Source organism: Cynocephalus volans, chromosome X, assembly GCF_027409185.1.
Source record: "Cynocephalus volans isolate mCynVol1 chromosome X, mCynVol1.pri, whole genome shotgun sequence".
Classification (NCBI taxonomy): domain Eukaryota; kingdom Metazoa; phylum Chordata; class Mammalia; order Dermoptera; family Cynocephalidae; genus Cynocephalus; species Cynocephalus volans.
The window spans coordinates 115,863,786-115,885,931 of record NC_084478.1 but is presented as its reverse complement, the minus strand read 5'-3'; the positions used below and the strand labels follow the sequence as shown (position 1 = coordinate 115,885,931).

The 22,146-nt window shown below is 37.8% G+C and overlaps 1 protein-coding gene across 1 annotated transcript in view; it reads right to left on the bottom strand.

The window, feature by feature from the left end:
• IL1RAPL2 (interleukin 1 receptor accessory protein like 2) overlaps window positions 1–22,146 on the bottom strand; it is a 565,961-nt gene that overhangs the window by 267,783 nt on the left and 276,032 nt on the right. The window contains exon 7 of the mRNA XM_063084855.1: window positions 867–941. Coding sequence (XP_062940925.1) covers window positions 867–941 — 75 coding nt within the window. The remainder of the gene's footprint in view (window positions 1–866; window positions 942–22,146) is intronic.

Here is a 22,146-nt window from a genome sequence, read left to right as displayed (position 1 = left end):
GCTGTATAATTGGTGGGTACCACTATGGTCACAAATTTCAATAAATCATATACCCAGTGTAAGCCTAATGTATTTCCAGAATATTTACTCAGTTTTTTTGTGGTTGTCTTGTTTAGAATTGAAGGAATTCTGAATACTAGGATGAAACCCAGCACAGATGAAAGCTCTCAGATGTTAAAGGACATGTTTTAAATTAAAGGCCATGGTTTAAGGAGATCTTAGAAGGCTTCTGAGTTTCAACCTCACGGTACTTGAAATCATAAGGATTAGCTGTATGGGACTCAAAACAGAGGCTCAACCCCTTGTGTCCTTATCTGAGTCTGTTAAAAGACAGTGTCACCCATAAATTAACTTGTTACTTTTCTCAACACCATATAATTCTTATATGTTCAGGATCCTAACCCCAAAACAAGTTTTAAATAGCCCTGGATTGTATCATTGGAAATGATATTATCAAATCATTTTAAAGGCTGCACTGAAGAGCTGTCTTTTATTTTACGAAGTGATTGGTCTCCGTAAATTAATGCTCTCCAAATAAAACTTTTTGGCTGACCTGTATGAAAAGTTTTCTGTAACAATCACCAATGCAAGACACCTGTGAATCTATCAATCACAGAGTCAAAAAGCTCTATGGTACAGCACACTTAATACCCAGTGTAACAAATTAGTATTACCATTCCTTGATGCAATACAAACTCATTTCCTTAAACTGCTATTGCACCGAACTCCAGGGTTATAAATGAGCAGAACACAAATTGATTTGCATGTAATAACAGTGGCAATAAACCTTTCCTGGTTCCTGCAATTTTCCCCATCTGTTAACAGAGAGCAAGTTTAGCATCTATTATTCCCAGAAGGGGACTTACCCAGCTGGACATCTATAACACTTGGCTGATTCTCCATGGGGAACAATGGCTTGGGAGGCTTGTCTGTGAGTAAAGCTAGAAGAGAAAATGAAAGAAAATAATGGGAAAATTGAGATAAATTATGGGATAAGAAAAAGATTCTATTGTGTATGATACTTAATGTTTGTAGACTTGATGGTCTGTAAACATTTATTAGACAGTGTTCCTACTTGGGTTGTTACTCTATTCATACAATATCTATTTCCCAGCACATTTAGAGAACCATTGATTCACTGCAAATAGGCCATTTCGACAGCTACATTTTCCAACAAGATCAAACAAATGAACAATTTTGGGTGGTTTTTATATGCTTGCAAGTACAAAGAAATATAGATTTTAAAGGTACAATTATGCACGAAAAATTAAATCACCATAAATGCTTCGTGCACTACATATTCTCAATGAAATAAAATCCTAAAGGACATTTCTGGTGGCCAAAACCCTCTGAATCACACCCCTGCCCCATCCTAACCTCCAAAATAATATAATAAGGCACTGGTACCTTCATTAGGATAGTTCATCAAAAATATTGATTAAGCATCTTTTGTGTACCAAGTCCTGTCCTGGATGATAAAGGAGAAGGAAGTAGAGTCTTTATCCATGCCCTCAGTTTATAATACATTACTATGAACACAAGACTAACACAGCAAAAGAAAGAGAGATAACAGAGAACACAATCCAGTGGAAAATTGCATCATTTGAGCTATAAGGCTATTCATATGTGCTAAATAAATGGAGAAAAGAGAGGTCAAGATTGGCTGGCAGGGTTGGGGAAAGTTTTATGAAGGAAAGGGATCTTCATATGAACCTTAAGAGATGAAGAATATCTTGAAAGGCAGAGAGCAAGGAAGAATAAATTAAGGAAAGATTAACAATACAAAACAAGACACAAATATAATTTAGCAAGCATAATGTGTTTAGAGGAGAATTGTCTGTGAGAATGGGTTGGATGGGGTGGGGTGTAGAGCCAGTTGCTCATCATGAATTGGAAACGAAACTAGATAGATAGGACAGAGCTCAATTCTAGAGTATCCTCAGAAGCATGCAGAAGAATTTGGGCATGATGTGGTAGGATAAAGCGTCACTGTACATTCTTGGAACAAAAAAATGACTCAAAGGAAGTGCTATCTAATAATGATTGGCTAGGTATATGAGATGGGCAGCAGAAGAAAAAAAACTAGCTAAGAGGAAGCAGTAATAATGCTGCAGTAAGGGGGATGAGGAGCCAGACTAGGGTGGAGTCTAGGGAAATTTTAAAAAAAAGGGGGAAATCTGAGAGGCACTTGGAAGAAAGAAATGAGAGGACTTAGCATACAGATACCTAATGTTATATGTATTAATGTCATAAAGACAACTCTTGGACTATAAATTAGTGCAGCCATTATGGAAAACAGTATGAAGTTTCCTCAAAAAACTACAAATAGAGGTGCCATATGATCCAGCAATCCCTCTACGGGGTATATATCCAAAAGGATGGAGATCATCATGTTGAAGGGATACCTGCACTCCCATGGTCATTGCACCTCTATTTCCAATAGCTGAAATATGGAACCAACCTAAATTTCCATCAACAGATGACTGGATAAGGAAATGTGGTATATATACAGAATAGAATACTACTCAGCCATATAAAAGAATGAAATTCTACCATTTTCAGAACATGGATGAGTCTGGAGAAAATTATGTTAAGTGAAATAAGCCAGACACAGGAAGAGAAATAACACATCTTGTGTTCTGACTCATAACCATGTGCTAAGGAAGGAAAGAAGGAAGGAAGGAAGGAATTAAGCAGAGAGAGAGAGAGAGAGAGAGAGAGAGGAAGAAAGAAAGAAAGAAAGAAGGAAAGAAAGAAAGAAAGAAAGAAAGAAAGAAAGAAAGAAAGAAAGAAAGAAAGAAAGAAAGAAAGAAAGAAAGAAAGAAAGAAAGAAAGAAAGAAAATAAAGGAAAGAAACGAAAGACCACAACAATACGTTGAACTTTCAGAAGGAAACAACAAGCCTAAGGAAATTAGAGATGGGGGGGAGTGAGGGAAGGGGTTTGGGGAATGACAGGTTGGGTAAAGGGCATAAAAAGTTACAATTTGTAATAATAAACAGTCTAATCATAAAAAAAGATAAAAAATAAACAATTAATTAAAGTGAAATAAAATTAAAATACACCTGCACAAAAATTGTCAATTACTGAAGTGATGTTTATTAATAATAATTATAATTTTAAGTGCCTTACATGTATAGGTGGTTCACAGTTTTCTTTTTCTTTTCTTTTCTTTTCTTTTTTTTTTTTTTTGCAGTACTTCCACACATCAGATCCCCACTAAGAAGAAACACAAAGGGCTGACTGGGACACGTGCATGTCCAGTGATAGATCCTGGCATGGATGTATGGCATGGTTGCTTGTTTTTTCCAAAGACATGATTTTATTTTATGTATTTTATTTTTAAAAAAAATTATTAATATTATTATTTTTTTACATTCTATGATGTTGTTGCAGAGCAGTTGGGAGGGAGGGAGAGAGGAGAAAGGGGAAGGAAATGGGATGGAAGAAGAAGGAAGGAGGAGGGGCGGGATTGAGGCCTGTGGCACCCCCGTCATTCTCACAGGGGAGACCAGGGGGCTTCCAGGGGTGGCTTGGCCATTGTCAGGCCGAATGCAAATGTAAGAGGGATGGGGCAAAAGCCCTCACCCCTCGCCACCCCAGCTTGGGAACACAGGGTTCATACTGTGGCTCAGTGGTCATCACTGGGCTCGTTGCACATGTTGGCAGGGAGGCATGGCCGAGGCCCTCATCTCCCCACTGCCAAAGCGCAGGAGAGCCTGGCATGCTTCCTGCAGCAGCTCGGTGGTCATTGCTGGATTGGTTGCATGTGTCAGGAGGGTGTAGCCGAGGCCCTTGGTCCCCCAGCACCCCAGCCTGGGAGAGCCTGCGGTGCTTCCTGCAGCAGCTTGGTGGGTGCCACTGTGGTGGTTGTATGTGTCAGGCGGGTGTAGCAGAGGCTATCAGCCCCCACCCTTGGGACAAGCTGCAGGTGTCAGGCATGGCTCAGGCCTCCGGCCCTCCCCACTTTCTGTCTTGGTAGCCCAGGGGACTTCCAGTCCTTTTAGGTGTTATAGGTTTTCTCAAGTGAAATGAGAACTTTACTAGCTAATATCAAATTTTGTCTCTGGTTGCCGGTACTTTGTTTTTTCTTCCAGTTCTCTGTTGGATGATTTGCTGTTCCCACCACTGAACTCTGTGTTGGAACTGATTTGTTGTCCTTTGCTTCTAAAATAGGGGAACTTCCTGTGGGGACCAGTACTTGAGCTCTGTTGTTTAGGTAATTTGCTGCTTTGCTGCTGACTCCCTAGGGAAGGCTTTTTGTGCAGCTCAGGTTTTAATGGTTGACTTTATTGGAACTTCTGGGTCTAGTTTCTAGCAGAAACTCTGGGCTGGGCCTGAGTCTTTTCATCAATCTGCACCCCATGCAATTCTATATTCCTGACCAGTCTCCTCTGAGTGGTCCTATGCTGATTGATGAGCAGATCAGCTGTCCTTGCTGTGCTCTAGTTTTCTCTGGCCACCTCCCACGCTGGAAACACTTCTCATGGGATGGGTCAAGGACCAGTCCCTTGCCATAACTCACTGGCTTCTGAGTGGTTCCTTTTTTTCAGTTGTTGTGGCTCCTCGCTCCTAACTGGGTCCATAGGAACCCTATTAGAGGTCTCGCTGGCCTGGAGGCCATCATGGCCCTCTTCTCCCCTGCTGCCTCCAAGCAACTTCATCTGAAGGGCACAGCTGCAGCTTTTGCCAGCTCCTGCTCCATGTGCTCAGCAGCTCCAGCCTGGAAGTGGCTGGGATTCGAAATGGTAGGAGTTTTTTCTTTCTCTCATCATGGCTTCTCATTCCTTCCTGCACTCTGTAGGTCCCTCCTCCTCTTCCCCTGAGCTCTAGTGGCCCCAGCTTGGCTGCCATGGCTTTTTTATAGCTGTAAATTGGTTGATTTGTGGGAGAGAGTGATGCTGGGGACCATCTATTCTGCCCCCTTGACCAGAAGCCCCAGTTCAGTTTTCAAAGTGCTTCCAGATACATTAGCTCATGTGATCTATGCAATCACCTTGTAAGGTAATAAAGGTAGTTACATTTGTGGACAATTTAGTGATGAAACTAAATGAATCTTTCATTGTCTCATTATGTGCTCCCTTGTGACCAAAAACCCCCACATGCATGATGGATAGAAAGACAGATGTAAGTTGTTGGCAGGGGATAGGTAGAAGAGTCATTTTAGCATATTTAACTCCACACTAATTAACTGAGCTAAGGTTCCTAGGCCAATAGGAGTGGCTTTGTGGTAAACAGCCAGCTGAAACATAATTCCTCTAAGACACCTCACACAATACGCTTTTCCCCTGCTAAACCCATAAATGGAAGGGAATGAACTCTCACTTACCAAAATACATCTCAGTGGTATGTATAGGGGTGGGACCTCGTTAAATTCAAATATCATGTTTAGGCCTGGGAATTGCCAAGAAGTAAAGAACATTTGTGATGATAAAGCAGCAACTGCAGCAGTTCATCTGGAACCTGACCACCAGCCCAGAAACAAATCTATCAGTGGTCGGATTTACACACACACACACACACACACACACACACACACACACACACACACACACACACACTTTTTTTTTGTTAAATCTCATCTGAAACTGATAATTACTATTTGAGAAAGGAAGAGGAGAACTGTCAATATCAAGCTCCCTGAATAACAGAGCAGAGATTTACAATTTTATTAGAAATCTTATCCTGGACCTTAAGAGGGACAAACTTGGGGTCTGAGCTAGTCTTTGAATTTGATGCTAAAGCTTCATGTTTTGATTGAAAGAATGGAAGCAAGGAATGAAGTTGGGTACTAACATTTCAGTCTACAATCCCTCCTGTGAATTTTCTTCTGTAGCTGCTTATGTTTAATTATCCTTAAATAGAATTGCTCTGAGTATACCATGACACTACTCTTAATGTGCTAGTGAAGCTACTACAGTTACTGCCTGCTTCTTCCTAAAGCTAGGTTTTATGTTTGACACTAACTTTACAGAGGAGAATGCCTAAGTTAACTCTTCCTTTTCTATAGTAGGCAATAGTTGTGTCTACATATACAACCAGATCAATTTGTTTGACTGAAATGATTGGTGAATTTTCATGAACTTAGTATAAGAAATCAATAGAATTCTTTGTTTGATTGAATAAATCAGTTTATTTGACTACATTGCCCAAGTGTTACATACTGTTATTATAATTTCATTGTCCTCTTCTGTTGTTGCTTTGTCTGTTTAATTAGATTTGCCAGGAAGATCAAGTGGGAGGGAGTAGGACAGCAACTCAGTTTCTGTGGATGAAGCCATTTTGTAATTTACATGTTAAGGTCAATAAAATGGACTCCCCCCCACCTTCCGATCCATTCAAAAAAATAGCACTGAAGTCACATTCCAAAATCATTATTTTTATTACAACACTTAACCATTCAAAACCTACGAATGTCTCCTACATTTACAAGAGGATAAAATCTGAACTTGTCACCTGGGAACAAAAAGCTACAGTATAGCCTTAAAAACTTTTCTGCCATTTTATCCACCTGTTTTCTATTTTATCAGTGATGTAGCCAAATTACTTTCTTCATTTGCCCCATTAATATATTGTGCTAATTTCAAACTCTGCATCTTGGCTTGATCTTCTCCCCCAAATTTAGAAACAAATAATAAAAACTACCATAATTATTATTTATTTAATATCTATTTTGTGCTATGCACTCTTCTAAGGCATTTCATATTACACTTTACAAATAATTTGCCCAAAGTCAAGCAGCTTTTGAATTGCAAAGTGTGGATCTGAATTGTGTTCTGTCAGAATTCACCATGCCCACAATGCTCTTCCTATTACCTTCCTTTTTACCATCCCAAGTCCTACCTATTTTCCAAAAGCCTAAGTCCTATATCCTCCTGAAAGCCTTCTCTAATAGCCCAAGGTAATATTTCTTCTCTCTAAAACCCTAAAAAGCATTTACTGTTTCTGTGAACCACTCATTTGATTCACAGCATGTACTGCTTTGAATACAAATTAAACCTTACGTTATATGGGTATATCTAGTCTCCCCAACTAGATTTTTACGCTCTTGAAGGACAAGGATCATGTCTCATATAACCTAGCAAATAAGGTAGTGTTTGACACTGTGGAACAAATAAACACAATCTTCCTCATTTTGTATTCCCTACTTCAGAGAAGTTTTTTCTCCAGCCTGGTTTTAGGCACCTAGAGTGTGTCTCTCCAATCAAAACCTGATGCAAATTATCTTTCCCATGGTATTCTTTCTCTAAAAATGAGTGTTTCCCATAGGGTTCTTACATTGCAAGGAACTTGCTAATCAAAGCAAAAAAGGAATTCATCAGAAGTGTATCTCCAAGGATGACCAGGAAGTCTGAAGAACTAGGTTAGAAACAGGAAAGAAACCAGGCCAGGTCTAGATGTACAGGCAAAAAAAGATTACACCATGTTTCCATCTTGACCCCATCATTGGATTGAACTGGTTGTGTGTTTTCTAAAAAGAGTATTTTTTGTGTGTTTTGTTTTGTTTTGTTTTGTTTTTGTGTGTATCACTTTGATCAAGATTCAAAACTCTGGAAAGACAGGCTGAATGAACAAGTCTCGAGAGCCAGACTTAAGCAAGACTGCATGCATAACATGAGGAAAAGAAGAATCTCCTAAAAGCAGGTTTTTTTTCAAGCTCAGCATTATTAATATTCGCTGCCAGGTAATTCTTTGTTGTAGGTGATTGTCCCATGCATTGTTGAAGGTTTAGCAGCATCCCTGGCCTCGACCCACTAGATGCCAATAGCAACCTCCCCAAGTTGTAACAACCAGAAATGTCTTAAGACATTAGCAAATGTTCCCAGGGGAACAAAATTCTTCCTGGTTGAGAACCACTGCCCTAAGGGAAACTTAGGTTGCCACTGGAAAGAGAATTGAATACTAAACGGCCCAAAGTAACAGGCAATATCACATCATTGCCCAGCTCCAGGGGCACATTTACAGTAGATTCTATGTGAATTGCATTCCTTGGAGCACACAGTATTAATGTGATGCCCTGAAGTTATGCAAAGAGATGGCCTTGACCACACATATCCACTACTACAGGCAATGAGTTTTATTGATTAAAAAAATGTGTATTTATTATGCCAAATACTTTCCAAGATCTAAAATGGTCACTGGTCTTTGTCAATTGGTGGCAACTGTTCGCTGTACTCTTGATTCTTCCAAACTCCCTAAGCTCACAAGCTAATTCAAAAAGAGACCAACAGCAGCTCTATGTCACTTTGCCCCAAAATGCCCATGTATATAGGTATCATAGATTGCCTGATCTTTGGAGGGAACTAAGGATCTTATGAAGGAAGACTTGGGAATAGACTCTATATGGGAAGACAAAAATGGAGGTCCTTATTAAACAAATTAGATTTAGGTAGATCCACGCATCCTATTAATGTCCTTAAAAGTTTTCTGTAATCATGATGAAAAAATTGCTGAGACTAGCCCAAATAGTTGACTAGTTTGACGATTTCATAAATTGAACACAAAATGAATCAAGAAATTTCTGAGCTCTGAACATATCATAAGCACTATTATTTTTTGGAATACTTTGCATTTTCTTCTTATGTGATTAGCTAATAATTGCTTGAGGCAAGTGATATCTCTTCCTGAATTAAGTACATGGACATCCTAATTCTGAATTATGACATATACATTTTACTGGCCACTTAATCTAAAGCACCATATGTTAAAAATCTGTCATTCCTTCGATTACCAGGCTAAGAATCCCCTAATTTAGATGATCGTCCAGGAAAAAACACACAACAATCATGATTATTTAATATCATACTTAATACTTCAAAAACTATAAACCCAAATAGGACCAGTCTTGGATATAATGTATCTCCTTGCCCTAAACTTTCTCATTTTGTACTCCCTGCTTCAAAGAAGTTTCTTCTCCAGCCTGATTTTAGGCATCTAGGGTGTGTCTCTCTAATCAAAACCTGATGCAAAGAACTCCCTGCAATTTAAATCTTAATATGAACTTAAGATATCTGTACATTCTCTCATAAGGGTAGTTGATTTGAAAGTTTGTCTCTAAATGTGAAATGAAAGGTTTTACTCATTTATAGGGGTTAACCAGCATGGACAATTTGGATCCCAGGGACAATCCCTGAACTCCTATCTTCACATTGATGCTGTCCCACAAACAGGGTGGCCTTCAGCAAAAGTCAATGAAAATAGATAAAGTTATATTTTCCTCAAGATTCCAAATAGCATTATGACGAGTCATTTCTTTACTTCATAACATTATCGTAGGAAAGAGAGCCCCAGGCACATTTTAAATAACAAAATAACAAAATCAATGTCATTTAAAAGTCAAATATTGTTTTCACCTCAGCCTGTTATTACTTCCATCAACTAACCACTGTAGCAGTTACTATTTTGTAATTATTTTCTCCACCAAAATTCTAATATTATCTCTTATTTATAACAGGAGGAGGCAGACTAGCATGGACTGTTTGTTTATTGACTCCATCTAGAGAGAAGATGTATTTTCTAGGTGTCCCAGCTATAGTAGAAAGGATGTGGTAGGTTCAGGAAAGGAAACAAAGACAGTGATATCCAGAAGCATTTGGAGATTTGTTTTCAAGACATTGATGGTTCAACCTTCATATATTTTGATGTGTATCTCCCACATTCCTCTACTTTCCCCTCATTAAAATTAATTCCTTTTAGAGGTGAAAGATCTCTATGACAAGAACTACAAATCACTATTGAAAGAAACTAAAGAGGACACAAAAAGATGGAAAGACATTCCATGCTCTTGGATTGGAAGAAACAACAGTGTGAAAATGTTCATACTACCCAAAGCAATCTACGGATTCAATGCAGTCTCCATCAAAATACCAATGACATTCTTCACAGAAATAGAAAAAAAAATCCTAACACTCATATGGAACAACAAAAGACCCCAAATAGCCAAAGTAATCCTGAGCATAAATAAATAAATAAATAAATAAATAAATAAATAAATAAATAAATAAATAAATAAATAAAGCTGGAGGCATAACAATAGCTGACTTCAAATTATACTACAAATCTACAGTAACCAAAACAGCATGGTACTGGCATAAAAACAGAAACTCAGACCAATGGAAGAGTAGAGAACCCAAACCCACAAACTTAGAGCCAACTGATCTTCAACAAAGGAACCACGGTTATGCATTGGGGAAGAGACAGCCTCTTCTATAAATGGTGCTGGAAAAACTAAACATCCATAAATAGAAGAATGAAACTAGACCTGTACCTCTCACCATATACCAAAATCAACTCAAAATGGATTAAAGACTTAACTATAAAAATACCTAAAGAAAACATAGGGGAAATACTTCAGGAAGTAGGACTGGGCATAGGCTTTATGAATATGACCCCAAAGCACAGGCAAAAAAAGGAAAAATAAAGAAATGGGATTCTATCAAACTAAAAAGCTTTGACACAGCAAAAGGAACAATTAACAGAGCAAAAAGACTACCTATAGATTTGGAGAAAATATTTGCAAACTATGCAGCTGAGAAGAGATTAATATCCAGGATATATAAGGAACTCAAACAACTTAACTGTAAGAAAACAAATAACCCGATTAAAAAATTGGCAAAGGAGTTGAGTAGGCTTTTCTCAAAGGAAGATATACAAGTGGCCAACAGACACATGAAAAAATGCTCAGCATCACTAGTCATCAGAGAAATGCAAATCAAAACCACATTAAGAAATCATCTCACCTCAGTTAGACTGACAATTATCAAAAATATGGAGAACAACAGATGCTGGCAGTGATATCAAGAAAGCAGAACCCTCCTACACTGTTGATAGGACTGTAAATTGTTGCAACTATTATGGAAAACACTATGCAGGTTCCACAACCAACTGCAGATAGAATGGCCACATGATCTGGCAATTCCACTACTGGGTATATACCCAAAGGATTGGAAATTATCATGTTGAAGGAACACCTGTACTCCCATGTTTATTGCAGGTCTGTTTATAATAGCCAAAAGTTGGAACCAACCTAAATGCCCATGGATGGATGACTGGAAAAGGAATATGTGGTATATATACACTATGGAATACTACTCAGCCAAAAAAAAAAGAATGAAATTTTACCATTTACAGTAACATGAATGAATTTGAGAAAATCATATTAAGTGAAATAAGCCTGGCACCGAAGGAGAAATACCACATGTCCTCACTCATAAACAAATAAATAAAAAGAAAGATACAACAGTCACAATAATACATTGAACTTTCAAAAGCAGAGAACAGAAGTGAGGTTACCAGAGGTGGAAAAGGGGGAGTGTGAAGGGGGTAAGGGAGCAATTAGTAAGGGGCCACAAAAAACAATTACGTTGTATATTGTTCAATATACAAATTGTCCTGATTTGAGCATCACATACTGCACATGGGTATTGATATTCAACTCTGTACCCTGTAGATATGTACAATCAACTATGGTACAATTTTTTAAATTCCTTTTATTAAGTAACTGTTAATATGACAATGTTAATGATGACAATGTTCATGTTTCTCATCTGTGCATTTGGAAGATAAAACTATTGAAAACAATTGAGAGTCAAACAGATAGGAGGTCATATTTAGAGAATTAAATTGCTTTTAAAACACATACTCCAGTTGCACTAAAAATACTCCAGCAATCATTTAAAGTCATTTCAAGTATTTGCCCTTTTTTAGCATAGAACTTAAAGTTAGTTACTGTTTTTAAATAAATAAGAGATCCTTTAACAGGCAGATGCTAAGTTGCTGGGGAAATGCTGGGCAACTTACCTAGCCCTTGCCCCTGCACAGCTTGGTCCTCCCTAGCAATTGCCTCAGAGCCTGTATCCTGCCTTGCAATACAGTGGATGTGCCCTGAGGTGGTGAATGGTCAGGGCTGCTCTGAAGTTGCCCTGAGATGCCCTTTTCTGTAGATCCCATATTTATTTCCATTAATATTTGAGATTTGAGCAATGCATGAGCTTTGGCAAAGCTTGAGCATAAAGGCAGGGCAATTTCTTTTCAATGCCATTTGACACAGGGCCCTTCTCTGGAGAGAAGAATGTTTATTCAGCACAAATCTGCCCAGACATAAAGCAACTTCTTCAAACTTGAAAAGAAAACAACCTTGGGGGAAATGGGAACTTAAACAGAGGTTATGATGGCCGCTTTTTTTTTTTTTCCATTTTCTTCATAGTACATGCTTTTTCTTCACTTTTGCCTTTTTTCCCTCAAGTAAGATTTTGCATTCTCTTTCTAAAATAGTACTTCCTGAACTCTCATATTTTTAATGTCAAACAAATTCCGTATGTTATTACTATCAAAGAAATCACACAAGAGAGCATACTTCTGGGTTTCACCCAGAAATTAGCATCAAAATAAATATAAGAGGTTAAACATAGGAGATGAGTATATGTTTACCTTGCATTGAAACCATCTTTTGGCTCCGTGGCTAGTGAAGTGCCAGGTAATAGAAATTTGGCCCAGATAGTGATGCCTAAGAATATAACATATATTAATATAAGATACTCAAAGATGGATAATTTTAAAACTACACAACCCTTTAGGGGTCTAATTCATCTGGCTATTTTGACAGATGTAGAAACTGCAAGGCAGAAAAGAAAGGGATGTACTCAACATCATATTGCAAATTAGTGATAAAACAGAAGACCAATATCCAAGTTTCTTGAATTAAGGTCTAGTATTCTTGCCATTGCACCATGTCTAACATTAATTAAGCATGCATTACATGCTAAGTACTTTTATGTGCATTCCCTCATTAAATCCTCATAACAATGTATAAAGTAGGTCCTATTACTATCAACATTTGACAGATGAGAAAATTGAGGCTCAGTGAGATTAAGTGACTTGCTCAAAGTCATATTTCTGGTAAAAACATTATGGGTCCAGGATTCAACCTACGTCTATCTCACCCTTGAGTCCAAACTCATAGCTACTACTCTATACTGTGACCTTTTTTCTTTGTTTTTTGACTTAAGACTCTATTTTTTTTAATTAAAAATATGTCTTATGTTTCCATACAAGCACCACACACACACACACACACACACACACACACACACACACACACACACACACACAAAACCTAAATAGTTTATTAAATAGTAAATTGATGGGGTTTGGGGATAAATTGATTGAATACCTTTAGCTTTGACAATTCCACAGGTCACAGAGTGAGATGAAAATTTAATCTTGGATTACTCTTTAATCAGTTAACGAATATTTATAGTTCTATTATAAAAATGTACTCTACTAAATAGTGTGTTTCTGTGTTGGGGGTGGGGATGTAAAGTACAAATTTGAAGAATACACAGAGTCATATCAAAAGGCTTAATCTAGTCAGAGAAGTGGGCATATACAAATGGCTGTAGTAAATGACAAAAAGTGGTAATTGCCTGTTCTAGTTTTTACTGCTGCTGTAACAAGTTAACACAAACTTAGTAGTTTAAAATAACACATTTATTATTATCTTATAGTTTGGGAGGTCAGAGTCTGATGTGGATCTCCTTGGATTAAAATTAAGGTGTGGGCAGGGTTGCATACCTTTCTGGAGACCTTAAGAGAGAATCTATTACCTTCACTTTTCCAGCTGCTGGAGGTTATCTGTATTCCTATTCCTTGGCCCTTGGCCTTCTTCCATCTTCGAGGCCAACAATTGACAGGTTGAGTCCTTCTCACATTATGTGACTCTGATTTTCCCTTCTACCTCCCTCTTCTACTTTTAAGGACCCCGTGATTACATTGGGCCCAACTTGATAATCCAGGATAATTTCCCTAAAGTCATGTGAATAGCAACCATAACTCCATTTGCAACCTTAATTTGCTACAGAAACTAACATATGAGTATTTCTAACTGATTAGAATGTGGACATCTTTGGGGGGTGTTATTCTGCCTACCACCCCGCCACATGAAATAATAAAACAATATATAAGTGGAATTTAATAAAGGGGATTATGACTTCTTGTCTGTCATATGAAACAATGTTCATTTCATGTGTTGTATTTTTATGAAATAAACTTATCTTTCCTGGTCTCATTTCAGCCAAATTAATCTGTGAATATATCAAACAAAGGTCTATCAAGACAATTATTTGAGTAGATTGGGCTGGTACTGATACTTCTGTTTTCAGCCTAATGGTTTATTTATTTATGGTTGTCAAACTCATTAGGCATTCATAACCTGCCAACATAATGTTTTGTAATGCAAAAGAGTAAAGAAAAGCAAAATATTTATTTAAAAAGTTTAGCTGTTTGGATGTGCTAATAGTCCTCAATGAGGATGACAACTGTGGATATCAAACAAATGATTTCTTTGGAATCTAAAGTTTCATGACAAGAATAATTTTCTTATTCACAGAATATTCGTTTGGTGAATATTAAACATGATGTGATATTTAGAGCTTAGGAATAAACTTTACTCCTAAGTGGAGAGCCATTATAAGATAAAGACTTACATAGGTTGAGGTATGAAGTGGAAAACAACACTAATGTCATTCATAAGGCATTATTACTTTACCCTCCTCCATGTCACCTTTGCATTTCTAGAGACATTTTCATGATTTTTACTAACCCATTTGTTTGCATGAGAACAAGTAAAGTGCATGGTCATCAATATTGTATAAATTGCAGGGTGTTATTTTTACTTTGACAATGGGGAAACTGAGACTTGTAGATGTTAAATTACTCACCTAAGGACTCACTGCTGTCTACTAAGGAGCAGAACTAGAATTCAAATCCTAATTTCCTTACTCTTATTCTGTAGTCCTCTAGTCTCATTTAATCCTCACAACATTACTATGAAGTGAGTACTACTATTATTCCTATTTTATCATTGAGGAAATTAAGGCTCAGAGAGGTTACGTCACTTGAGCAAGGTTACCCAGCTAGCAAAAGTGGTAGAGCTGTTGAAACATATCTGTCTGGCATTAAAGCTGGGATCTTTTCTCCTGAATCTCTCTAGGATGAATATGTAACAGTATTTCAAAGGAACTCAAACATACTAGAACAATATCAGAAAATAATATAATTTTGCTTTCTATTTTCATCACTGAAATCAGGGCCTGGCCTATAGGAATCTTGATTAATTTTCCACATGATGGCAGCTGTCTGGGAGGTTTCCAAGCTTGTTCCCTGTCTTTGCAACACTGATGAGCACTAATTTAATTAATCAATTATAAGTTGATGATCTATAATGTTGAAATTGATTTTCAAATGAAGCCAATTATTTGACTGCTCACAGTTCCAAGTAGAAAATATAAGCGAGGTGATTTCTAGATGGATGCAGAAGAATCAAAAAGAAGGAAAAATCAACCAAATTCACAAAGCACTCTCTCCTTTTCATTTTTATCTCATTAAGCCCAATTGGGAGGCTAGGAAAACAAGAATTGTTGTCTCCAGAAACTGAGATAAGAAAACTTAGGAATTTCTTCAAGTAGGATCCAAGTCTCCCGAAACAGGGTGCCTAGCCTTTTGAGTCAACCTCATAAATTTGCTTTCTAACTGTAAAACTTTAAATATGGCCCCATATTTTCTGATAGAATAAGCATTTTTTCAGTTGTCATTATCGTTCATCTCCTGATATAACTTTGTCAAGAAATTGGACCCCATGCTCAGAAGGAGAGTCTGAGTCCCTAAATAAGCAGTCTTTGTGTTGTGGAAACAGACTCAGCAAGAAGCAGTCAGCACTCAGTGGGTTGGAGAGTCAGGTATTTATTACACCGGCAGGCCCAGACAAGCTAATGCTTGAAAATCTGGACTCCGAGCTTAGGTCTCACAAAGTTTTTATAAGCAGACTCTTCCAGGGTTTTTATGGGTTTTTTTTGTTTGTTTTTTTTTTCCTTTTCTCAGCATTCACCAGGCTAGCATAGATAAGGGAGCTCAGTTACAGAAGCCAAAAATGCAAGTAATGATTAGAGGCCAGACTAGTGTAACAAACCAACATTGTTTTAAAGACAAAATATTACTTCATGGACAATACAGGCTTATGAGAAAATTATTTTGGCATCTTCCCAAAGTTTGAAATGCCATAAGAAAGTCTAATGCTATGACAGTGAAGCCGCTCACTCCCACCTGAGTCTTCTCTATACTGTTTGAAATGAAGAAGCTTCCAAGTGCGGTGTAATTCAGTCTGCATGTCCTCCTTGTCCCACCCTCACCCCCATCATCCCCTGGTCTGGACTGACACTTCCTCTGCAGAACATTCCAGTACAGATGGAAACCCAAGTGTTCAATTCTGCTCTGGCCTTATGCCACATTGATCTGGTGCCACTGGATGTTTCTTCAGTAAACATGTACTTTCTGTGAGAGTGTCTTTAGTCAAGAAGTGGTCAGGTCATTTGTGAGAGAACAAAAGGCTTTTCAGGAAACTCTTTGGTGGGAGTGGTTACCTGGGGCTACAAACCAGGGAAAACCCTGCAGATAGATGTCTCTGCATTAGGTGACTTAATGTGTACTTCTCTGCTTTAAGCCTAATTACATAGCTGACCAAAACCCAGTCATTTAGGATCTTTTTTTGTGGGCTGATGCCCCATCAAATGCTTTAGCATGAGCCTGACAGCTGCAGCTCACTAGAATATCGCCACTCAGTCTCAGAGAGCCTGAAAGAAGAAAAAGGCACTGTCTAGTTCTTGAGAAGAGTATTTCAGTTCCTGGGACAGCAAAACCTCATCATCCCTGCCTGTTTTATGTGTATCCAGACCTTGGAAATATCTGCAATATTCAACAGCATCAAGCTGATCTCACCCTAATTCAGAACAGATGGCTGCTTATATGTCATGATTTTATGGGGAAAGCCTCTCCTAACTTTCAAAAACACCTGCCACCCACTATCTAGGTCACAAAACTTTATAAAGTTGCAGATGAAAGCATAGGCTCTGGATTAAGAATACCTGAGTTTGAATTTTGGCTCTGCCACTTACTGTGTGACCTCGATCATGATTCTTAAACCCCTCTGGGACTACATTTCTTTAATGCATAACTATGGATAATAATAGTACCACTTTTTAGTATTATTATGAGGATTAAATAAGATCATACTTCTAAAGTGCTAAGCAGAGGCCTGGCTCATAGTTTAGTTCTCCATAAATGCTAGCAAATATTATTGATTTGCCAATTAAAGAGAACATTGAGCTATATCTCCCCCTATGAAGAGAACCCAATTAATTACCCCACAGTAAATGAATGACTGAGAATAGGTATGGCAAGGAGAAGAAGGTTCAAAATACAAGGATGGAGTACTGAACGAAAGTAGAGGAAGTAGTAGACAGAGTTACAAAACACCGGGATCAAGAAAGCAAGTCTCACTCACTTCAAAAGTTCAATTCTCCAACACCATGAGCACAAGTACACTAGTACTTGTGCATAGGTAACCAGGTCTAAAACTCACATGATCAGCTTCTGCCTTAGTAAGAGGATCACATCTTTCTTTAGAAGCTTAAAACATATCTACAATAATACATAAGGAAATGGATGAGCTGGCAAATGTGTGTCAATAGTTTCTGTGTGGATAATACACTCAATATAAGTCACTGCTTTTGTAGACTCTCCCAAGCTCCTGCAAAACCAAAATGAAATTAAGTTGGGTGTCTGAAGTTTTAGGCTGGTATCAATTTTGCTGAAAAGCAAATAGCCACTTCATCGGCTTACTGAAATGTCTTCCACAGACGGAAGAGTCTAAAAGAAGCTCATTATCTATGTGGTATATCTCTGACCCTTGAGCTAGAATTTAAGAAACCTGGGTTCTAATCCTAGCTTCACTAGTAATTTACAATGGGAACTTGGACAATTCAGTTAACTTTTCTATTGCTTAGTTTCCCCATCTTCAAAATGGGGATGGTAATTACCCTATGTAGTTTGTAGGGTGAATATAGGATCAAATGAAATAAGAAATATAAAAGCCCTATGAGGTTTAAAAAAAGATAAGCTGTAAAGCTGGAAATGTCCTCCTAAAGTCACAACTTCCAACAATGCATTCCAGTGATATAACTTTTATGCCAATCTTAGGGCTCCCTGAGAATATCTACAGGACCATTTTGGTTGTTTGTTCAGCGCTTAAACAGATTTTGAGACCATGGCATTCTACTTTCTGTCTAGTGTAAATTAATCTAACTGTAATGAAAGGCTACATTCATTAAAAAAAAGGGAGAAGAATCATCACCAACTACATTTCTGGAAAATAATAATAAATAATACTTATATGTCATTTACTGTAAGCCAGGTAATGTCCTAAGGACTTAACAGATATTAATTCATTTAATATTTCCAACAACTCTATGAATGAAGTACATACTATTGTTATAAAAAGCTGAGGCATTGAGAAATTAGGTCACTGGCCCAAGGACACATAGCTAGTGAGAAATAGAGCTGAGGCTTGAATCTAGGTAGTTGGGCTCCATAGCTTTTAGTAAGCATAAACTTAACAGGATCGTGATCAGTTTGGATCATTTCAACAGTATTAAGTCTTACAAAATCTTATAATTCCAAAGAATCTTTCCTACTCCCTAATACATGAGTTCCAGCCATAGAGACCCCAGCATTCAGCCTTGGCTTGATAACTTTTCTGCAACAGGTTCACTATTTCACAAGGTCAATCATTTCAAATATTTTAAAATAACTTTATTAAAAATTCCTTCTTTACATTCAGCTAAAATTTGTCTCTTTGTATGTAAAACAAATTATGTATATATATAAAATATACAAAATATCTGTTGGTCCAATTTCTGCTATCTGGAATAACACAGGATAAACTTAATGCAACTTCTACATGCCAATGTCTAAAATATTTGCAGACAAATTTCTTGATCTCTTTCACCCCTGCCCTTCTGAAATCTTTCCCTTTCCAGGCTAAACACCCCAATTTCCTTCAATTGTCTATTGTCTTTTAGGTAACATGTTTTCCAAAACCTTTCCCATCCCAGACATACTTTTATGGACGCAATCTAGTCTGTCAATAGGCCTCTTAAATACGGCACAAGAAACTGAACACATAATTTCAGATGTCTTCTAAAGTGCAGTGGAACCAATACTTCTATTGTTCTGGATCCTACCTTTCTGTGATGTAGACTAAGACTGAATTAACATTTTTGGCAACCTAGCCACCCTGCTCGTACTCTTAGCCAAATAAAATCTCAAGACTGTACTTTTGCAGTCGGATTTTTGGACCAGAATAAAAAGCTTTACATTTTTTTCCTATTAAATGTCATCTGGTTAGTTTCAACCCATCATTCCAAACTACTGAGATCTTTTTGAATAAGAATTATGTCTCCAAAGAATTAACTGTTCCTCCCAACTTCCTCTCATCTGAAAAATGTGATAAGTATAATTTATATGTCATCTAAGTCACTGATAAAAAATGCAGAGCAGGACAGCACCCTGAGAGAAGGCTGTCTGGTGGTCAACAACACTGGTTCATTAATGAATACTTCTGAAGTACAGTGCCTGCTGACTGTCCAAAGTCCAGCACTGTGCCATAATTATCTGGCTCTGCCTCCCAATCTGGGCCATTCTTTCCCCAAATAGGCCAGGTAAATAATTTGTAGGGTCCGGTGAAAAATGAAATAGGGGGCCCCTTGTTCAAAAATTATTCAGAATTTTAAAACGGTAACAGAAAATCATTAAACGAAGTGTGAGATCCTTCTAAATACAGGACACTGTGTAACTGTATAGGTCACATGCCTTTGTTGCCAGCTCTGTTCCCAAACATTGCTGTGACAGAGATTGCTAGCCGCTCAGCAAAATGTGTTTCTTTTTTTCCTAACTGTATGCTTAGACTACACATTTGCCAGCCTCCTTTGTAGTTAGGTGTGACCACATGTCTGAGTTTTATCCAGCACAATGTGAGTGGAAGTGATATGCACCACCTCCACGCCTGACCCATAAAAATCTCCCACACAAGATTTTTCATGCCATTTTCTCTTCTACCAGCTTGATGTAGCTAATAATGGTGACCTTGAAAGCCATATGCTGAAGGTGGTGAAACTTCAAAAATAAAGACGCCCAGGTCCTTAAATTAACAGCACTTGCTAGGATTCTGTTTGAGCAAAAAATAAACTTCTATCATGGCTGAACTTATACATATTTTGTCTTGCTTGTTATAGTTGCTAATGTCATACTAGATTATACATTGCCTGATCACCAGAATTACCCAGAGTGCAAGGTGAAATTCAGATTTCTGTACTAGATAATAGAATCCAGAGGGTAGTGTGTGGGGAGTAGGGATCTACATTTTTACCAAGTTTTCGTACCGTTGATTCTGATTGTAAGGCGAGTTTGAGGAACTGTCGCTTTAAGTTTTTCCTTACATTTTCCCTATCACAATGCCTCCTGTCCTATGTTCTATTTCTTTCTGGTTCTTGTTTCCAAAGTGACATTTACCACATATCTTCAATTAATCTTCTCCATGGAGTACAGACTTTCTGGAGCTCCGGCAGCCATCTTGTAAATTTGGGAAGGAAGTCAGATGCAAGTAATGGAGGAGAAGAAAGAGAGTAGAAGCCTAGATCCCTGATCACTTCTTGAAGCTGCTATACCAACCCTGGACCATCTCACTCCTGATTCTTTTTGCTTGAGAGAATCAACACATATGCGTTTGAGCAACTACTGAGTTGGGCTTCCTGTTATGTGTCATAGAATCTAAACCTAACCCACAGAGAATTATGTTGGAATATGGCACTTTCTCAGGATTCATAATATGCATTTCCTTATGCTGATGGTGACACTGCCTTCACATAAAACCAGGCCTTCCCTACGTAACTTGTCCAAGCAATTGACTGGCATGGTGGAAGAGATGGAAGTCAATACTTCACTTCACTAGGATCTTAAATAAGAGTGTTTCTTTTTGATTAAAAAGAAATATATTATGGAAAGCTAGGGAATCACTGTTAAAGTCTTAAAATCTCAGAGACAATATCCTGTATTTGTCATTTTCAATGAATAATGACTTCACCTTATACTGGTTCTCACATTTCTTAACCCGATGAGGAGTAAATAAGTATGCTTTTAAGAAGCAACAAGATCATTGAAGCATCCTGTTTGCTTCAAGGTGATTTTGTGAAGCATGTTTGAGAATGGTTCTTTCATTCACCTTTTTAAAAAATCTATTAAAAAGTAAAGAAAGAGTGACGGATGAAGCAGGATCTGATCATCCGTCTTTAAGGGACAGTTGGAGTTTTTGCATACAAATGAAAGCTATCATTCTTGTCAACCCTAAATTGGAGCTCTAAACACTATGCCTGCAGCCAATTAATATTCCATGACCAATATGATCACTCATGCAGATTGTTCTGCCATCCTGAAACATAGTCCCAGTGCCAAAAATTATTAGCTACAGAAGATAGAGCAGTTTTAACCTGTTATATCCAACGAACTCAAGTCAATATATTGTTCACTTATGCTAAAAGCAAGTATTTTACAAGAATATTTTGACTGAATATGTCTTGACAATAAAAAGCAGCTAAATATGAGCCCTAAATTATTTCAGACCAGGCATTCTGAAAGGTAATGTGACTGGGGTCCAGTTCCACAATGTTTTGCTTCTTAAGGACCATATTCATGGCTGGGGAATACAGAATTCTGATTTCTGATGCAGAAGACAAAATCGTCACTTGGCTTGGTGACTTGAGCCATTAATTCTGGCTTTCCATGGTGCCACCTCTATCCCTTACAAATCCTTGGAATATGCCAATTTGGATGGCCTTGGAAGAAATATTTGCAACATCAATAACGTCAGGGATAAAGTATGCTCACTGAGCATGCTCAAGGGACCTTATGCCCTTAAAAGATAGAAAAGCTAGAGAACACAGACAACAGGTTTATTGACAGCTAACAAGCAGCCACAAGCAGCTTTAAAATTGAAGTGAGACAAAGAAGTATTTACTTGAAATCCCATTGTCCTTGAACAAAGAGAGAAAGTCCCTTACAGAAAAGGCAGGTCAGTTTTTCCACTCTGAAATGTTGACAGCACTTTCCTTGCTGCGCTAGCATCTACCAAGTGGGAGAATTGTTGATTTCCTTACTCCCTAAATTTGCAAATATACCTATGGGAAGTCCCTTCTAGCTGTTAAAATTCAGGGATAGGTGAAGCACTTCTCATCAGGATGGACTGATTAGTTGCCTGTAAATA